The sequence below is a fragment of the Felis catus genome, chromosome B4 (assembly GCF_018350175.1).
Source record: "Felis catus isolate Fca126 chromosome B4, F.catus_Fca126_mat1.0, whole genome shotgun sequence".
Lineage (NCBI taxonomy): Eukaryota > Metazoa > Chordata > Mammalia > Carnivora > Felidae > Felis > Felis catus.
Window position 1 is genome coordinate 72,584,377 of NC_058374.1, and position 17,029 is coordinate 72,601,405.

Sequence of the window (17,029 nt, forward strand, 5' to 3'; positions counted from 1 at the left end):
TGGCAGCTCTTATGTATAGGCATAATTATCCATTCTATTTAACAGCGAATTCTGAGCATTTTGTACCTATTATGGCTTCTTAGCTAGAAAGCTGCAGATGGTCTTTCAAGTACTCTTATCTCTTCACTGAAAATAAGAGTTCAGGGCCAAAGGCTGAATTTTGATACCTTGTGCCTAAATTTGTCTTTGACTTCTCCATTGTTTTATATACTGTTCCAACCACACACACAAAAAAAAAGCCATCTCAAAAATATACTTTCAAAGTGCAAGAGTAGCATTTTTACAAGGTTCTTGCATTGTGGCTGTTCTCATTACAATTCATTTTATAAAATCACCCTGACAGTCACACCATGTGTTCCTTACTGTTTCACACAGTTGAACTTACAGAAATCCAGGGGAGGGTCTTGGGGATAACTCCCTGTGCTCAGAATTATTGGGGCTTTAATTACTTACATGAAATATTTTTAAAGTATTTTAAGTATATGCATTTAAATATTTTCAGTTAAGTTTATTGCATGCTGAGTAGATTCCCAGGAATGGAAAATGTATTGAAGGTATAAGGAATAATGATCTCTTACCAGTTTAAGAAAAAGAATGTTACCGTTACCCAAGCAAAGTGCTTCCTTTGACTGCAGTCCCTCCCTTTGCACTTTGCAAATAAGAACTACCCTAAAATTTGATTTTTATCATTCCTTTACATAGACTGTATATTCTTTATCACATATATTTGTCTCCCTACCAAATATATTTCTGTGTGCTTTTGAAAATATGTATGCGTAAGTGGAGGACACTATAGGTATTTCCTCTTGTATAAAAGGTCTGTTTGAACTTTATGTCCCCTTTATTGCGATAGAATTCACATACCGTAAAGTGCACCCTTTCAAAGTGTACAGTGGTGTTAAGTACATTCACAGAGTTGTGCACCTATCCCCACTCTCTAATTGTGCAACATTCTCATCACACCCAAAGGAAATCAGTACCCATTAACAGTTACTCCCTAACCCCCTTTCTCTCAGCCCTTGGCAACCACTAATCTACTCTCTGTCTCTGTGGATGTGCTTATTCTGGACATTTCATATATGTGGAGCCATACAGTAGGTAGCCTTTTGTGACTGTCTTCTTTCATTTAGCGTACGCTTTTTAAGGTTTATTCATGTTGTAGCTTCGATCAGTGCTTCATTCCACTTTGTGGTCAAATATGCCATTGTGTGGATCATACCATATTGTTTACCCATTCACCCATGTCAGTTTAGGCTGTTTCCACTTTTTGGCTATTATTACTAATTCTGGTGTGGACATTCATGTACAAGTTGTTGTCGAAGAATATGTTCTCAGTTCCTTTGAGAATATATTTTTAAAGAAATGGAATTGCTGCAACAATGCACAGGAACTCTATGTTTAGCATTTTGAGGAGCTGCCAAAATATTTTTCGAGGTGACTGTACCATTGTACATGTGCAATAGCAGTTTATGAGGATTCCAATTTTTCCACGTCCTCACCAACACTTGTTTCAGCTGGGTTTTAAAAATGCATATGTGTTAGTCATCCTGGTGGGTATGACATGGTTGGTCATTATGGGTTTGTTCGTGTCTCCCTAATGCCTTCTGATGTTGAGCATCTTTTCGTGTGCGTATCTGCCACTTGTATATCTTTGGAGAAACGTCTCTTCCTCCTCTGCTTCTCTTAGTTGTGTTGTCTTTTTATTGTCTGTTTTTAACTGTTCCTTATCCTGGATAAAAATCCCTTATCAAATACATTGCAAATGTTTTCTCCCATTCTGTGGATCACCTTTTTCACTTGCTTGGTGGTGTCCTTCGAAGCACAACCGTTTTAATTTCAAGGAGTTTAGTTTACCTAGTATTTTGTTCCCTTACTGTTTGTGCTTTTGGTGTCATATCTTAGAAAGCTTTTGTAATCCAAATTCATGAGGATTTTGTGTTTATCATCTATAAGTTTTATAGATTTAGGTCTAGGATTCATTTTTTCTGGGTGTATATCCAGGTGTCCCAGCACCATTTTTAAAAAGACTGTTCTTGGGGCGCCTGGGTGGCGCAGTCGGTTGAGCGTCCGACTTCAGCCAGGTCACGATCTCGCGGTCCGTGAGTTCGAGCCCCGCGTCAGGCTCTGGGCTGATGGCTCAGAGCCTGGAGCCTGTTTCCGATTCTGTGTCTCCCTCTCTCTCTGCCCCTCCCCCGTTCATGTTCTGTCTCTCTCTGTCCCAAAAATAAATAAACGTTGAAAAAAAAATTAAAAAAAAAAAAAAAAAGACTGTTCTTTTCCTATTGGATTGTCTTGGCTCCATTGTCAAAAAACCAATTGGCTATAAGTGTAAGAGTTTATGGACACTCAATTCTTTTCCATTGATCTTTATGTCTGTGTGATCTGTATTTTTGCAAATACACACGAGATCGATTACTGTAGCTTTGTTAGTAAGTTTTGAAATTGAAAACTTTTTTTTTCTTTTTCAAGATTGTTTTGGCCATTCTGGATCCCTTACATTCCATGTTCATTTTAGGATCAGCTTGTCCATTTTTTTAAAAAAGCAAGAATTGGGGCACCTGGGTGGCTCAGTCGGTTGAGCATCCGACTTCGGCCCAGGTCATGATCTCGCGGTCCGTGAGTTCGAGCCCCGCGTCGGGCTCTGTGCTGACAGCTCAGAGCCTGGAGCCTGTTTCAGATTCTGTGTCTCCCTCTCTATCTGGCCCTCCCCCGTTCATGCTCTGTCTCTCTCTGTCTCAAAAATAAACGTTAAAAAAAAAAAAAGAGAAGGAGAATAGCCAACATTTATTTAAAAAAAAAAAGCAAGAATTGCATTAAATTATTTTTAATTCTATTAACAAACTGTTTTGTATTTTTTAGTGTATAAATTTCACATTTCATTTCTCAGATTTATTCTAATATTTTATTCTTTTTTGATGCTATTACAAATGAAATTGTTTCCTTTATTTTTGGATTACTCATTGCTAGTGTATAGAAATATAATTGGTTTTTGTATATTGATTTTGTGTCCTGTAACCTCGATGGGCTGGCTTATTAATTTTAATAGTTCTTTGGTACATTTCTTAGAATTTTAATACACACTATATGTCATCTGGAATTGAAATAGTTTAACTTCTTTCTTTCTAGTCTGGAGGCTTTTAGTTTATTTTCCTTGTGTAGTTGCCATGATTAGATTCGCCAGTACAATGTTCATCTTAAAAGGAAAGCATTCAGTCTTTCACCAGTAAGGATGACACTTGTGGGTTTTTCATGAATGTTCTTCATCTAGTTGAGGATGCCTCGTTTTTCTTGTTATTCTGTTAAAACCGTGTATTAAATGAGTTGATTTTCATGTGTTGAACTATCCTTGCATTTTGGGATACATCTCACTTGATCACAATCCTTTTTATATGTTACTGGCTTTGATTTGCTAGTATTTTTTTGAGGATTTTTGCATTTTTATTCATACGAGATAATAGTCTATAGTTTTCCTGGGATGTCTTGGTGTGGCTTTGACATCAGTGTAATTTTGGTCTCAGAAAATGAATTGGGAAGTGTTCCCACCTCTTTATTTTTAGAAGGGTTTGTGAAGCATTGGTGTCAGTTTTCTATAAATTGTTGATAGAATTAGTGAAGCCGTGTGGGGCTAGGCATTTCTTCACTGGAAGTTTTTGTTGTTCTTTTAAACTACTAATTTAATCTCTTTCTCTTGATCCATTCAGACTTTCTGTTTCTTCTTTTCTTCTTGAGTCAGCTTCAATTATTTATGTCTTCCTAGGAATTTATTCTGTTTCATCTAGATTAATTTGTTAGCATATAATCACTCATAGTATTCCCTTATAATCTTTTTTACTTTTTTAAGGTCAATATTAATGTCTCTCCTTTCACTTTCCCTTCTGAATTTGAGACTTTTTTCTTTTTCTTGATTAGTCTAGCTAAAGATTTGTCAGTTTTGTTGATCTTTTCAAAGAACCAACTTTTGTTGATTTTTCTGTTGTTTTTATATTCTCTTTTTTTGCCTTTTGTTGGAATGTTTAATTCATTTAAATTTAATGTAATCTTTAATAAAATTGGATTCACATCTATTTTGCTATTTTCTATTTGTCTCAGGTCTTTTCTTCCCTATTTCTTTATCACTATCTTTTTTTGTGTAAAATAGATATCTTCTAGTATACCATTTTAATTCCTATTTGTTGTTTCTTTTACTCTTTTGTTGTGATTGTTATTTTCTTAAGTGGTTGACCTGAAGATTATAATTAATATCTTGTTGTAAAGCAATTTCATTCAGTTTTAATGCCAGTTTATTTTCAGTAGTATGCAGAAACTTTGCTTTGGTATGGGTCCTTTCCCTCCTCACTCTTTTGCGCTATTATTCTCATAAAAATTACATCTTTTATGCATTATAAGCCCATCAACATAGTTTTATAATTAATGTTTCATGCAACTGTCTTTTACATCAGATAGGAGAAAATGATTACATGCAAAAATATATTTATACTGTGTTATTTGCCTGTGTAGTTACCTCTGTCAGTGTTCTTTATTTCTCAGGTGAGTTTGAGTTACTGTCTAGTAATTTTTATTTGAGCCTGAAGGACTTTCCTGAGTAGTTCTTGTGGAGCACATTAGCTTGCAACATGTTCTTTCAGGTTTTGTTTATGGAGGAATGTCTTAATTTCTCCTTCATTTTTTGAAGAATAGTTTTGCTAGATATAGAATACTTTGTGGACAGTCTTTCAGCACTTTGAGTATAACACCCCACTGCCTTCTAGTCTTTATGGTTTCCAATAAGAAGTCAACTGTTTATCTTACTCAGGACCCCTTTGTACATGCAGAATCACTTTTCTCTTTCTGCTGTCAAAATTCTCTTTGTTCTCCTCTTTGGACACCTTGAGTCTGATGTGCGTATGTTTGGATATCTTTGAGTTTATCCTACTTGGAGTTTGCTGAGCTTCCTGGATATACAAATTAACGTTTTCATCAAATTTGGGAAACTTTCAATTGTTATTTCTTCAGATATTCTTTCTAACTCCTTTCTTTCCTTTCCTTCCCTTCCCTTCCCTTCTGGGACTCCCATTATGTGTATATTGGTATTGTTGATGGTGTCCTGTCTCTGAGTCTGGGTTCATTTTTCTTCATTCCTTTTTCTTTCTGTTACTCAGACTGAATAATCTCAGTAGACCTAGTTTTGAATTAGCTGGTTTTTTTTTTTTTTCTACCAGTCATCTGCAGAGGAACCTCTCCAATGAACTTTTCATTTTAATTATACTTTTGTATCTCTAGAATTTCTACTTGGTTCTTCTTAACAACTTTATTGATATTCTCTGCATGGTACAATGTTCACATAGTTAATTCTTTAGCAGAGTTCCTATCAGTTCTTTGAACATACGTTTAATTGCTTATTTTAAGTTTTTTGTCCAATAAGTCCAACTTCTGGATTTCCTCAAGGACAGTTTCTATTGACTCCTTTTTGCCCCCGTGTTATGACCAAAATTTTCTGTTTCTTTGTGTATCTCGTCATTTTCTGTGGAAAACTGGGCATTTTAAATTTTATAATGTGGCAGATCTAGAAATCCTATTTTCCCCTCTCTTCGCAGTTGTTGCTTCTATTGTCATCACTGCCACTGTTGCTGTTCACTTAGTTACTTTCCTGGACAAATTCTGTAAAGTCTTCATTCTTTGTTGTGTATGGCCATGAAGTCTGTATTCAATAAGCTTAGTTGTCAGCTAAGGGATAGTGATTCCTTTAAATGCTGGGAACCAGTCATTTGAGCCTTTGCCAGGTGACTCTGTGTATGTCTGTGGGGAATGCCCCCAGCACTTTAGTGGGCAGTTTGCACTTCTTCCTTAGCCTTTATTTCCTGCTTATGCAGAACCTCAAAGCCAACCAGAGAGGAGGGATTAAGGTTTTCTCAGGTCTTTCCTGGCCACCTGCACGGTCCTACATGTGCACATGGCTTTCTACAGTCCTAGGAATTTGTTAGAACTTTTTTAAATCTCCCATGGATACCTCATTTCCCAATTTTTCCTTTTAGGTTTTTTGGTGGGCACCTTGTTAGCCCTTACTGGTGTTGCTGTCTTGGGCAGCTGTAATGTTAAATAATTTCTGCTAATGCTTTCAACAGGCCCTCTGGGGATAGGATTGCTGGCCCAGTAGGAGCTCTGAGACAGGTCAAAAATGACAAATCCTGAGAATGGAGTTTTTCCAGGGAGCTTCCAGACTCATCAAATAGTGACAGTTCTCTGGGGATGGGTTTTTGGTAGCTTCAGATCACTTCTGCCTCCTTCAGTGGCTGCTATGCTACCATGGTCATGGGGCTATTGTCTAATAACACCACTGTTAGGCCAAGGATATGGGGATGGGGATAGGTCAAATAAAAAGCTGACAAAGCTCACTATTTTTATGGAGATTTAGCTGTTTTTACTCCTCAGATTTCTGTAAGCCCTTGTTTAATTTCCAGAGTTCTGCAGAGGTTACTTTTGACAAATTTTGCCAGTGTTCTCATTGTGTTTATGAAGGAGCAGGTTTTTTCCAAGATCTTTATTCAGATATCCTAGAAGTGTTTTCCCTGCCCATTTGTTTTTAACTGAGTTATTTGCAAGGCTACCAAATTCTGCAACTCCAGTCCCATTCACATAGGAGTCCATCTTAATGACTTCTCCTAAGGGGAGTGATTTACAACCTGTTGTAAGCTTGTTAGTTTTTTTTCTTATTTGTAGGAATTATTTAAATACTCTAGTGAAGAGTCCTTTGTCATTTTTATGTGTTGCAAAACTTCTACCAGTTTGTGGCTGTTTTTTTCTTCTCATCCATTATCCATTAACGGTCTTTTAATGAAATTCTCACTTTTACACGACTTTAAACCTATCACGACTTTGAATATATCAGTATTTTCCTTTATGATTTATACTTTTTGGTTTCTCATTAGTGAAATTTCTTACCCCAACTCCTTTTTTTTTTTTTTTTTTTTTTTTTAACAAGTTCCTACTGCTACATTCCTGTTTTCTACTTGGAGTTGATTCATATGTGATAGGATTTAGGAGTTCAGTTTCACATTTTTCCATATAGATATTGGATTGCAGCAGCCCCATTTGTGGAAATGTCACTTCTCACCTTACTGGTTTGCTGGACCAGCCTTGCCCTAAGTCAGTTTCTGAATATGTAGAAGATTGTTTATGAATTCTATTTTTTTTTTCTTGCTCAGCTTTTCTTAACTTATGTCAGTAGCGCTTTGTTCATTAGGAATGTCTTGACTGTTCTGAGCCTTTTGCCCTTCTATTGAATTTATGGCTCAAATGGGGGACGAATAACATCTTCAGATATTGAGTCTTCCAAATTATGAACATGATGATGTGTCCATTTATATAGATCTTCTTCACTTGTTCAGAACAGTTTTATCATTTCCCCCTATAAATCTTATACATCTGGAATTTGATTTATTCCTAGGCTCTTTATTTTTTTAAGCTGTTTAAAGATGGTATTTAAAACGATTAAGTCCTTATTGCTGCAGATCTCTAGGGGCATAATTCCTTTTACTGGCCCTATGTATATTTTGAATACCGATTCTGTGTCCAGCATCTTGTCTTTGGTTTTCTTGACTTACTGTGCTGGCAAGACCCTAACTGAAAAGAAGTAGTGATAACGGGACACTTCATCCTGATCTAAAGGAAATACTTTTAGCATTTTACCATTAAGTATAATGGTTTTTTTTATAGGTTTTATGTAGCAGCCTTTATTAGATTAATGAAGTTCAATTCTTTTCCTAGTTTTATGAGAATTTAGTTTTCTTATCACAAATGGATGTTTGATTTTATGCTGCTAGAAAGGAAGTCATATTTATTAACATTTTTAAAATTTTTATTTTTCTCTTTTCTTTAGCAAAGAAGTTTGTCATCCTGATATTGGTGGCAAGATCATCATGTGTCCTCAGTGTGATAGGCTTTGTCCATTCTGGAAACTCAATATTACTTGCGAGTCCTCAAAGGTAATTTTTGTTATTCCAAACATTTGTAACTAATGAAAGATTTTTTTTTCTTCTAATAATTTTAGCATGGTCTGGAATTATTTTATTTCTCTGTGAAATTCAGAAAGGTGATATTCAACTAAACCTCCAAACATTCTGAAAGGTAGATATGTAATGCATGTGTTTATTCCTCTTTTACAAATAGTAAATTGAGATTAAAAGCCTTATCTAAAATCTTCAGGCAGGTCAGTGAGGAGCTGTGGCATTGAAACTGTTAGAGTATTTGAAGTAATCAAAGCAGAAACCTCAAACCCACCTTATCTCATGAGTACTGTTTCATAGGTTTACTTATTGTAAGTATCTTCCTTAATTCAAATAAGTAGAAACCTGAAATTTGTACTAGTGTTTTCCCACTTTCAAAATGTACTGAAACTAGCTTGTTTTTTTGTTTTGTTTTGTTTTTAAACCTGCTTATCAGATTTAGGCCTTATCTATGAATATGCGTAAGAAAGACTTTGTATATAAATGAGAACAGATATTCACTTTGTCCCAAAACATTCCCACAAAACGCAAATGGTTCCCTTAAGCATGCAGATGATCTTGAGCTATAGGACTTCTTAAAATCCAAGAGGCTTAGGACAAGTATTGAGACTGGAGGTAGCTTAAGGAAAGGCATGCCTGAAACGCTAGCTGGGAAGAAAGATGGTCATCTTGCTTTGGAGAATTTTCCTGACAACTTTGACCTACTGTTCTCCCATGTTGTGATCTTTTCTCTATCCCCTTGTTCCACCATGAAAGCTTAGGAATCTTTAAATGATGTTAAAATATTCTGACCTACTCCATCTAAGTCTTATTGTAACTAAATATGTTCCTATTATAATGTCACTTTAAATTTTATATTTTACAAAATTCTTGAACTTATATGATCACTTTTTTATGTTATCACTTTTGACACAGTAACCCTGTGAAATAGGCAGAACAGTTATTACATCCATTTTACAGATTAAAACACTGAGGATCTGAGAGATTAAATGATTTGCTCAAGTTACCTACCTAGCAGATGACAAAGCCAGAAATTGACAGCAAATCTGCGTTTCTTGCCATTACTGTGTTCTTCACCAGCTGATGGTAGTACCAACCACTTCACTCACAAATTGAGTGCTATGTTTGAAAAAAATGTTCTGCTACTTAATTAAGATGATTGCAGGGTATTGTCGACACATGGATTTTTACACTTAACTTAGAAATTAAAACAGATTTCAGTGCCTCTCCCCTAGAAACCAATGCAAGTCTAGACTATAAAAATCTGCCCTAGATCACACAAAGTAAGACTTAAAGGTAGCAGGAGGGAAGGTGCCTTCTGGCGATGTTGACTCATAAAGGTCACTAGTTAGTGCATATCCTTGGACACTGGATTTAAGGCAAATGCCAGTGATAATACCAGAAGCTAACTATACTCCACAGAGTACAATTGGAAATTCCATTTTCCTTAAGAAATTCTCTTTCACTCACCACACCCCCATCTCTTTTCTCAGTTCTTCTTTTCCACCAACCCATCCTTAATTAAGGACATGACTTTCAAATCTGTCCCTGTGCACAGTTTTTTCCATTGTTTTGGAAAAAATGAATCTTTCATTCTATCCCAATTTCCTGAAGAATCCTTTGAGTCTTGTTAGAGTGACTTACAAAGGGAAGGAAACACATAAAAGAATATGAGTTAAAAGGATTACATTTTTAAATTGTTAAAAAGGAGAAGAAAAGAGGAGCTTTTCATGCTTCTCTGTTGGCTGATTCAATCATCTATCTCATCATTCATACAATTTCTACCTCTTTCTTTTGGAAAGAGCTGGAGTATTCACTAATTAACATGAATGCTAAAAGGGTTAATAGATTAGAAAAAGGAAATTAGGATCAAGAAAGTGAGGGAAAAGTTACGGAAGTAATCAAGATTAATGTTGTTTTTGTGATTGAGCATTCAATAAGGCTCTTAGCTTTTTGGCTGGCAAGATAAAAGGGAAATGTAACTTAAAATATTTTTTTATAAAATACAGTTATAAAATTTTGATTTTGTTCCTTAGCAGGAAGAAAGCATAACAAATGGTCACTTTTCTAGATTTTCGTTGGTTCTTCTGCTTAAAATGGTCATGCCCTGCATTTTGTAACCATCTCTTCCCTGCCCTCTTCCATGTGACTTAAGCAGTGTGCTGACTGGGGCTACTCAACACAGCTTTCCTTCTCTGTGCCATGCTGGCAAGTAAGCTAAGCTAAACTTTTTGCCGAGAAGGCCCCTTGCTTACCTTCTCCTCTGATTCCTGCCTATGGGGCAAATGGAGAGGCCAGTCATCTTATTTTTTCTGCTGGGTCCTTGATCCTCACAAATATGGCAAAAAATGGTAACTTAATGCAGCCCACCTAATTCCCTCTCGTAACAGTACAAAGCACATCTCTTGTCTTGAGCTGGGCGACTGGAGTGAAATCGGCATAAGCCATAAACCAGCTTTTTCTTGCTGCTGCTTTTCTTTTCTTTTCTTTTCTTTTCTTTTCTTTTCTTTTCTTTTCTTTTCTTTTCTTTTCTTTTCTTTCTCTTTCTCTTTCTCTTTCTCTTTCTCTTTCTCTTTCTTTTCTTTCTTTCTTTCTTTCTTTCTCTTTCTTTTCTTTTCTTTTCTTTCTCTATCTCTTTCTCTTTCTCTTTCTTTTCTTTCTTTCTTTCTTTCTTTCTTTCTTTCTTTCTTTCTTTCTCTTTCTTTTCTTTTCTTTTCTTTTCTTTCTCTTTCTCTTTCTTTTCTTTCTTTCTTTCTTTCTTTCTTTCTTTCTTTCTTTCTCTTTCTTTTCTTTTCTTTTCTTTTCTTTTCTTTTCTTTTCTTTTTTTCTTTTCTTTTCTTTTCTTTTTTTCTTCTCTCACTGACAAATAAGCTTCCACTGGCTTTTTCTTAGCATACTAGGACAAAGAATTCACAGGTAGGATTTTTTCTTTCTGGAGTAGGTAGTTAGAGGTGTCAAGGCAAGTAGGGAGGTATCAGATAGAGAGAAGCTTGCAATGATTCCTAGAAGAGTAGGGTTTAACAGAATCTGCAGTAATAGCCCTATAACACACAGAATAGTTTTGCATAAGATTTTTCTTATAATAATTTTCGCTGAGGGGTAAGGCATAACATTAAATGACAGTTTTGGTTCCATAAGAGTCAAAACTGAAAGATTTGAAATACTGGTCTGTCATGGAATGCCAGGACGAGGAGAATAGGCAGAGAGGGGTGTTCCCCAAATGGCCACTCTTTTATAATTCTGTCTTCCTTGAGCTGATTTTTGGGAGGAACCATTGGGTAACAGACAGTCCAGGATTATGCTTTCTGCTCAGGGTCCAGATAGAGTATTGGGCATTTGTATGCTTTGGAAAACACACGTACAAGATGATGGTTAGGTGGATATTCTTTTGAAAATAACATAATATTTTGACATAGATGAACATTTACCCACTTGACATCATTATATAAAGGGCAACCAAAAAAGTTACTTAGAGTTTTCCTTAGAAGCAACTTTGAATTTTCTTTGGCAATTGAAGAGTTTGGGTTTTTGGTTTTTTTTTTTTTCATCCCATAGCTTCATTTTTTTTTTTAATTTTTTTTTCAACGTTTATTTATTTTTGGGACAGAGAGAGACAGAGCATGAACGGGGGAGGGGCAGAGAGAGAGGGAGACACAGAATCAGAAACAGGCTCCAGGCTCTGAGCCATCAGCCCAGAGCCTGACGCGGGGCTCGAACTCACAGACCGCGAGATCGTGACCTGGCTGAAGTCGGATGCTTAACCGACTGCGCCACCCAGGCGCCCCGATAGCTTCATTTTCTATGCAGTCTTCTTTACTCTATGATCTATTGTAAAGTTGACATTCTGCACATTTGCCACTTTTTCCAGTACATTTATACTTTATATAGAGAGTTTTTAGGAGATGTAAAAATGTTCACTAGTGAAAAATTAGTAACTAATTGAAGGATTTTCCAATAATCCATATAGGGAGTATTTAAATACTAGCAAAAAAAGGAAAAAAAAAGAAATTTAGCAGAATGAGTGAATAAAGCCTTCTTTGTGTAGGTGTATCTATTCATTCATGGTTGTTGTACCCACTGTAATGTCAGCAAAAGCCCCTGTGCATCCTTAATCTAATGGAAACCTCTGTCATTGATGGTAGAAAGCCATAATTGGGTTTGGGGAAGCAGAGCTGTCCTTGGGCAGAGCTGTCTCAGAATAAACCCCAGCAGTGTGCTTTTCTCAACAAGAAAAGCAAGAATTCAGTAACTTACCCTCTGACCAGGATGAGATGATGATAAGATGCAAATTGTAAATCTAAAAGTTGCTTTGAGTTCAATGTATTTTTAGAGCTATGCTACTTCAAGTTCACTATGACAGCTTATCGGGAGAGGCCATTATTCAGAAGTCTGATAGAGACTTTAAATGAAGTGGAATCTTAGCAGCTATGCCAATTTCTTTATCATGATGGGGAAAGATTCCATTGGAAAATGCACTGTGATAAATGCGGCAAAGGCTGTTTGCTCTTAAAACAATAAGAAATCCCATCTGTAAGTGTATAGTAGTATCTGCTTTAAAAGAAATTCAGACTAGAGAATACACAAAGCATTACATATTTGCTGAATTCTAGTGAGTAGAAAACATGATTAATTTATATGTCGTTATTGTATTTTCCAGAAATTGTGCATCTTTGACAGTTTTGGAACCCTAGTGTTTGCAGTATTTATGGGAGTATGGGGTAAGTTATTTTCCTTTTTTTTTCCAGTTTACTTTTACATCTTAACATTAAAAAAAACAAACCTGAGATCATATAGGCATCTAATTTCATAGCATTTCACAGTTTTATATAAGCTATCAAAGTAACCTACTTTTAGGACCTTGGATTCCCCAAGCTTCAGCTCCCTTAGAGCTCCATTTACAACTCTAAAGACCGTGGGGCGCCTGGGTGGCGCAATTGGTTGAGCGTCCGACTTCAGCTCAGGTCACGATCTCACGGCCCGTGAGTTCGAGCCCCGCGTCGGGCTCTGGGCTGATGGCTCAGAGCCTGGAGCCTGCTTCCGATTCTGTGTCTCCCTCTCTCTCTGCCCCTTCCCCGTTCATGCTCTGTCTCTTTCTGTCTCAAAAATAAATAAATGTTAAAAAAAAATTAAAAAAAAAAAAAAACAACTCTAAAGACCAATGTATGAATTACTGCATAAAAAACTGCTTGAAAATATGGTTACTTAAAACACGCATTTATTATTTCTCATGATTCTCTACGTCAGCTGGGATGTTCTCCAGTCACATGCTGGCTCAGCTGATATCTGCAGTAAGCTAGCAGCTCTGCTGGGGTAGATGGTCTGGCAGTTGCCAGTCTGGTTTGGTCTATGGGGCTCAGCTGGGCTGGCTAGTCTTGATCTACATGGTGTCTCATCCTCCAGTGAGGGTTCTTCACATGGTGGTTTTAGGGTTCCAAAGAGAAGCAAGAGAGGGCAAACCCCAATACATAGACATTTTTTGAGTCTGTTGTTGCATCCAGTTTGTGAATGTCCCATCAGCCAAAGTAGGTCATGGCCAAGCCAACAAAAATGTGAGGAGTTCAGAGGACTGACTGTCCAAGGACTTGGATACAGGGAGACATGGTTCATTGGGAGCTATTATTGTAATAGTCCCCATAGCTGTGATCCACCCTGACTTTCATGGGGTTGGGGTTTTGGGGGAAGCCACAACACAGAGATTACAGGTAAGCTTTCTTCTTTATACTCTTTTATATGAGTGAGTATTTAATAAGTATATGTTACTATTATAATAGTAAATAATAATAATAAACTATTTAATAAATATAGTCCTAAAGAATATAATTCTTCTGTAGGTGCTTTAACACTATAGTTGTATTATTTACTTTGAATAGCATCATTAATATAATGAGGCAATTACCATTTTCTTTAAATGCAGACATTTAAATGTTTAATTGACATAAATGTTCTACCATAGAAGAAAAAAATTCCATTTCACAGACAAATGTGCTTCCAGTTTTGTGTAAGTCAAGGGGGAGCTAGAGCTCAGGTTATATAGATAGCTGGGAGAGGAACATGACTCGGGTCTCTTAGTCTTGAGAAGACGACACATGAACACATGCAGCTCACGAAACAGTTCTTCCTCAGTGTCCTCGAGAGCGTTTCGCTTTCACAGTGGTTATGCCTATTAGAAGTCACCAAATGGATCCCAGAACAGATGATCCAATAGTTCCGGGCACTGTTTACAGATTAGTTGCCGCTCCTGGGGAAAGTAAACTATAAGATGGCCAAACTTACCTACAAAGTTATTGTCCTGCAGACATTTACCTATGTTTTGGCTACAGACCAAACACTAGCTAATATTTGACACATAAAATAAAGATCAAATTTGTGCATTAAGATCCTCTTTACCCCTCCATTGTAAAATATATTTCTTTTGGGGCACCTGGATGGCTCAGTTGGTTAAGCGTCTGACTTCGGCTCAGGTCATGATCTCGTGGTCTGTGAGTTGGAGCCGTGCGTCAGGCTCTATGCTGGCAGCTCGGAGCCTGGAGCCTGCTTCAGACTCTGTGTCTCAGTCTCTCAGCCTCTCCCTGCTCATGCTCTGTCTCTCTCTCCCTCTCTCTCAAAAATAAATAAATGCTAAAAAAATAAGTTTTTTTAAATATGTCACTTTTATCCTCCCCCTAGTAAGAGCAGAGGTACCGAACACCTGGGTGATGGTCCTTTTAACAAACCAGCACTGATTTGTAAAGTATAAAATTCTGACACATCTGTTGAACTCCATAGATATCCTAATGCATGTTGACAGCCCTAATTTAGAAATACATTGTAAATAAAGCAAAAATTTATAAATTAATCTTGGCACTGCAAAGATAAACCTCAAATTTCCTAGCTGACTTTGCTTTCTGTGACCATCAACTCCACCATGTTTGTAGAACTGACTTAAGCATATTCAGCTGACTTTATTTCATCAGATTTTAGGATGCAGAAAACATTTCAACACTGCTTGTAGCAGCATATGTGCATCTTTAAGGATATGTATGTATGATGAAGTCTTTATTTTTAAAGTGTATCATATTGCTTTTCCTGTTACCTCTGCCCTTATGATAACCACTGCTGTGAACCTTGTTACAGGAAATCAGAAATTGCAGAACCAAAGAGGCAGGAGGACCATGTGAAGTCTTTTATATCACTACCATTCATATTCCTCTAGCATCTCTTGTGTGCCCAGGTCTATTAGAGTATTGTTAGTAGTTTTGGCTCCCTCAGAATTCTAAAAGTTGAGGGCTGTAAGCCTTTTGTAGTAAATGTAGCCCCAACCATATACTTACCTGAAAAACGTCCACCCTTTTAGGCCAAGCCAGCCCACCCGTTCATACTGACTTGGAGTCCTAAACCCATGGCGGAAGTACCAGTTGCTAACATATCCGCTCCTCCTCATTCCTTATTGCCCCTTACCTCCTTCCATTGGATTCTCCCTGGCTCCAGGCTCTTGGCTGCATGGCTGCATGGCTGTAGTTTTTAATTTTCACCTTGGAGTCTTGGGCTGGGCCTAGTGATGTCCAGAAAAACACCAGACACTTGGCTTATTGGGGGGCTGGGGAGTCAGGAAGGCATTATCCTAACCTGCTACACTTGGGGATCAGGAAACAGCTATAGCCAGTTAGTTCGAGAACTCACTCTACTGTTCCCACTGCATCCACACCAGCACAATAATGCCGCTCCTGCAGCCATCTCTGCCTCCATTCAACTCCGTTTCGGATTTAAGTGACACATAAATGCATCTGATGGGCATTTTATAAAATCATATCAGGAACCCCAGCTGCAAGAAAGTCTGAAGCCATGTGGGTTTTTTTTTTTTAATTTTTTTTTTAACGTTTTATTTATTTTTGAGACAGAGAGAGACAGAGCATGAACGGGGGAGGGGCAGAGAGAGGGGGAGACACAGAATGGAAGCAGGCTCCAGGCTCTGAGCCATCAGCCCAGAGCCCGACGCGGGGCTCGAACTCACGGACCGCGAGATCGTGACCTGAGCTGAAGTCGGACGCTCAACTGACTGAGCCACCCAGGCGCCCCTGAAGCCATGTGGTTTTTAATCTAGTCTTAGTTAGGAAGTTGGAATAGAGGCTGAGCAAAGCTCATCTATCTTAATACCTTTGTGAGTAAAGAGGTCTAACTCATTTCAAGGCCTCATAAAATATCCCTGCTCTCCAGCAGTAAACGTCTAGTGACTAGAACACTACCACGTGCTACAGTGTACCCCTTGTCCTTGGACACCGCTGGATGGCACCACCAGTGCTGTATATGGCTCTCTTCTTCATGTGATGCATACTTTCTTTAGATGTAGTAATACCTTGATTAAGAGGACAAGCTGTTCTTGCTTCCCAAGGTCCTAGGCAGCCTTCCCTCTTCTCCATTACATGTCGATGTAAGAGCCCTGTGTCTCTCTAATCAATAAGTGCCTCATGGTGTGTGGTTTGCCAGAGAACATAAGTGCAGTGCTCCCCACCAGAGGAAGAGCGATCCAAAGACACAGGACAGGAAATTCCTTTCTGACATCATGCACAGTCACCCGAGGCCCTGGTGCTTTGGGCTCCCCAGCAATGTGCATCGGCAGTGCTGTGGCCCATGAGCAGTCTAAAACCTTGAGTGGTTATTATACGTTAACAATGTCTCCATGGACCCTGAGAACTAATGCCCAAGGGTTTTGTAGACTTCACCCTCCAATGTCCCGCCTAGCTAAGGAGCAGGCAGCTTGAGGCAATACCACATGGTGAAGAAGCAGAGCTTGGGTTCTGGAGCCAAGAATGCCTGGGTTTGATTCCTGCCTCCAAAACTGTAACCTCGGGCAAGTATTTTAACCTTTCTGTGCCTCTCTCTCTTTGTGTCTAAAATGAGGAGAGTGATAGTTACCGTAGAGGGGTGTGAGGGCTTTTACCTATGTCATTAAGTTCATAACAGCCCTGTGAGGTAGGTCTTCTTGCCCCCCTCCCATTTTACAGAAAGGGAAGGGGGGGGGGCTCAGAAAGTTGGAACATTTTGACCAGGAGTCACACATCTGATAATTG

At 37.9% G+C, this 17,029-nt stretch overlaps 1 protein-coding gene across 2 annotated transcripts in view; it reads left to right on the forward strand.

Moving 5' to 3' along the window:
- The window catches only part of ANO6 (anoctamin 6), a 198,322-nt gene that overhangs the window by 139,495 nt on the left and 41,798 nt on the right, over positions 1-17,029 (forward strand). For both annotated transcript variants that reach the window (XM_023256976.2, XM_023256977.2), the window contains 2 exons: positions 7,856-7,961; positions 12,640-12,700. In XM_023256976.2, coding sequence (XP_023112744.1) covers positions 7,856-7,961; positions 12,640-12,700 — 167 coding nt within the window. The remainder of the gene's footprint in view (positions 1-7,855; positions 7,962-12,639; positions 12,701-17,029) is intronic.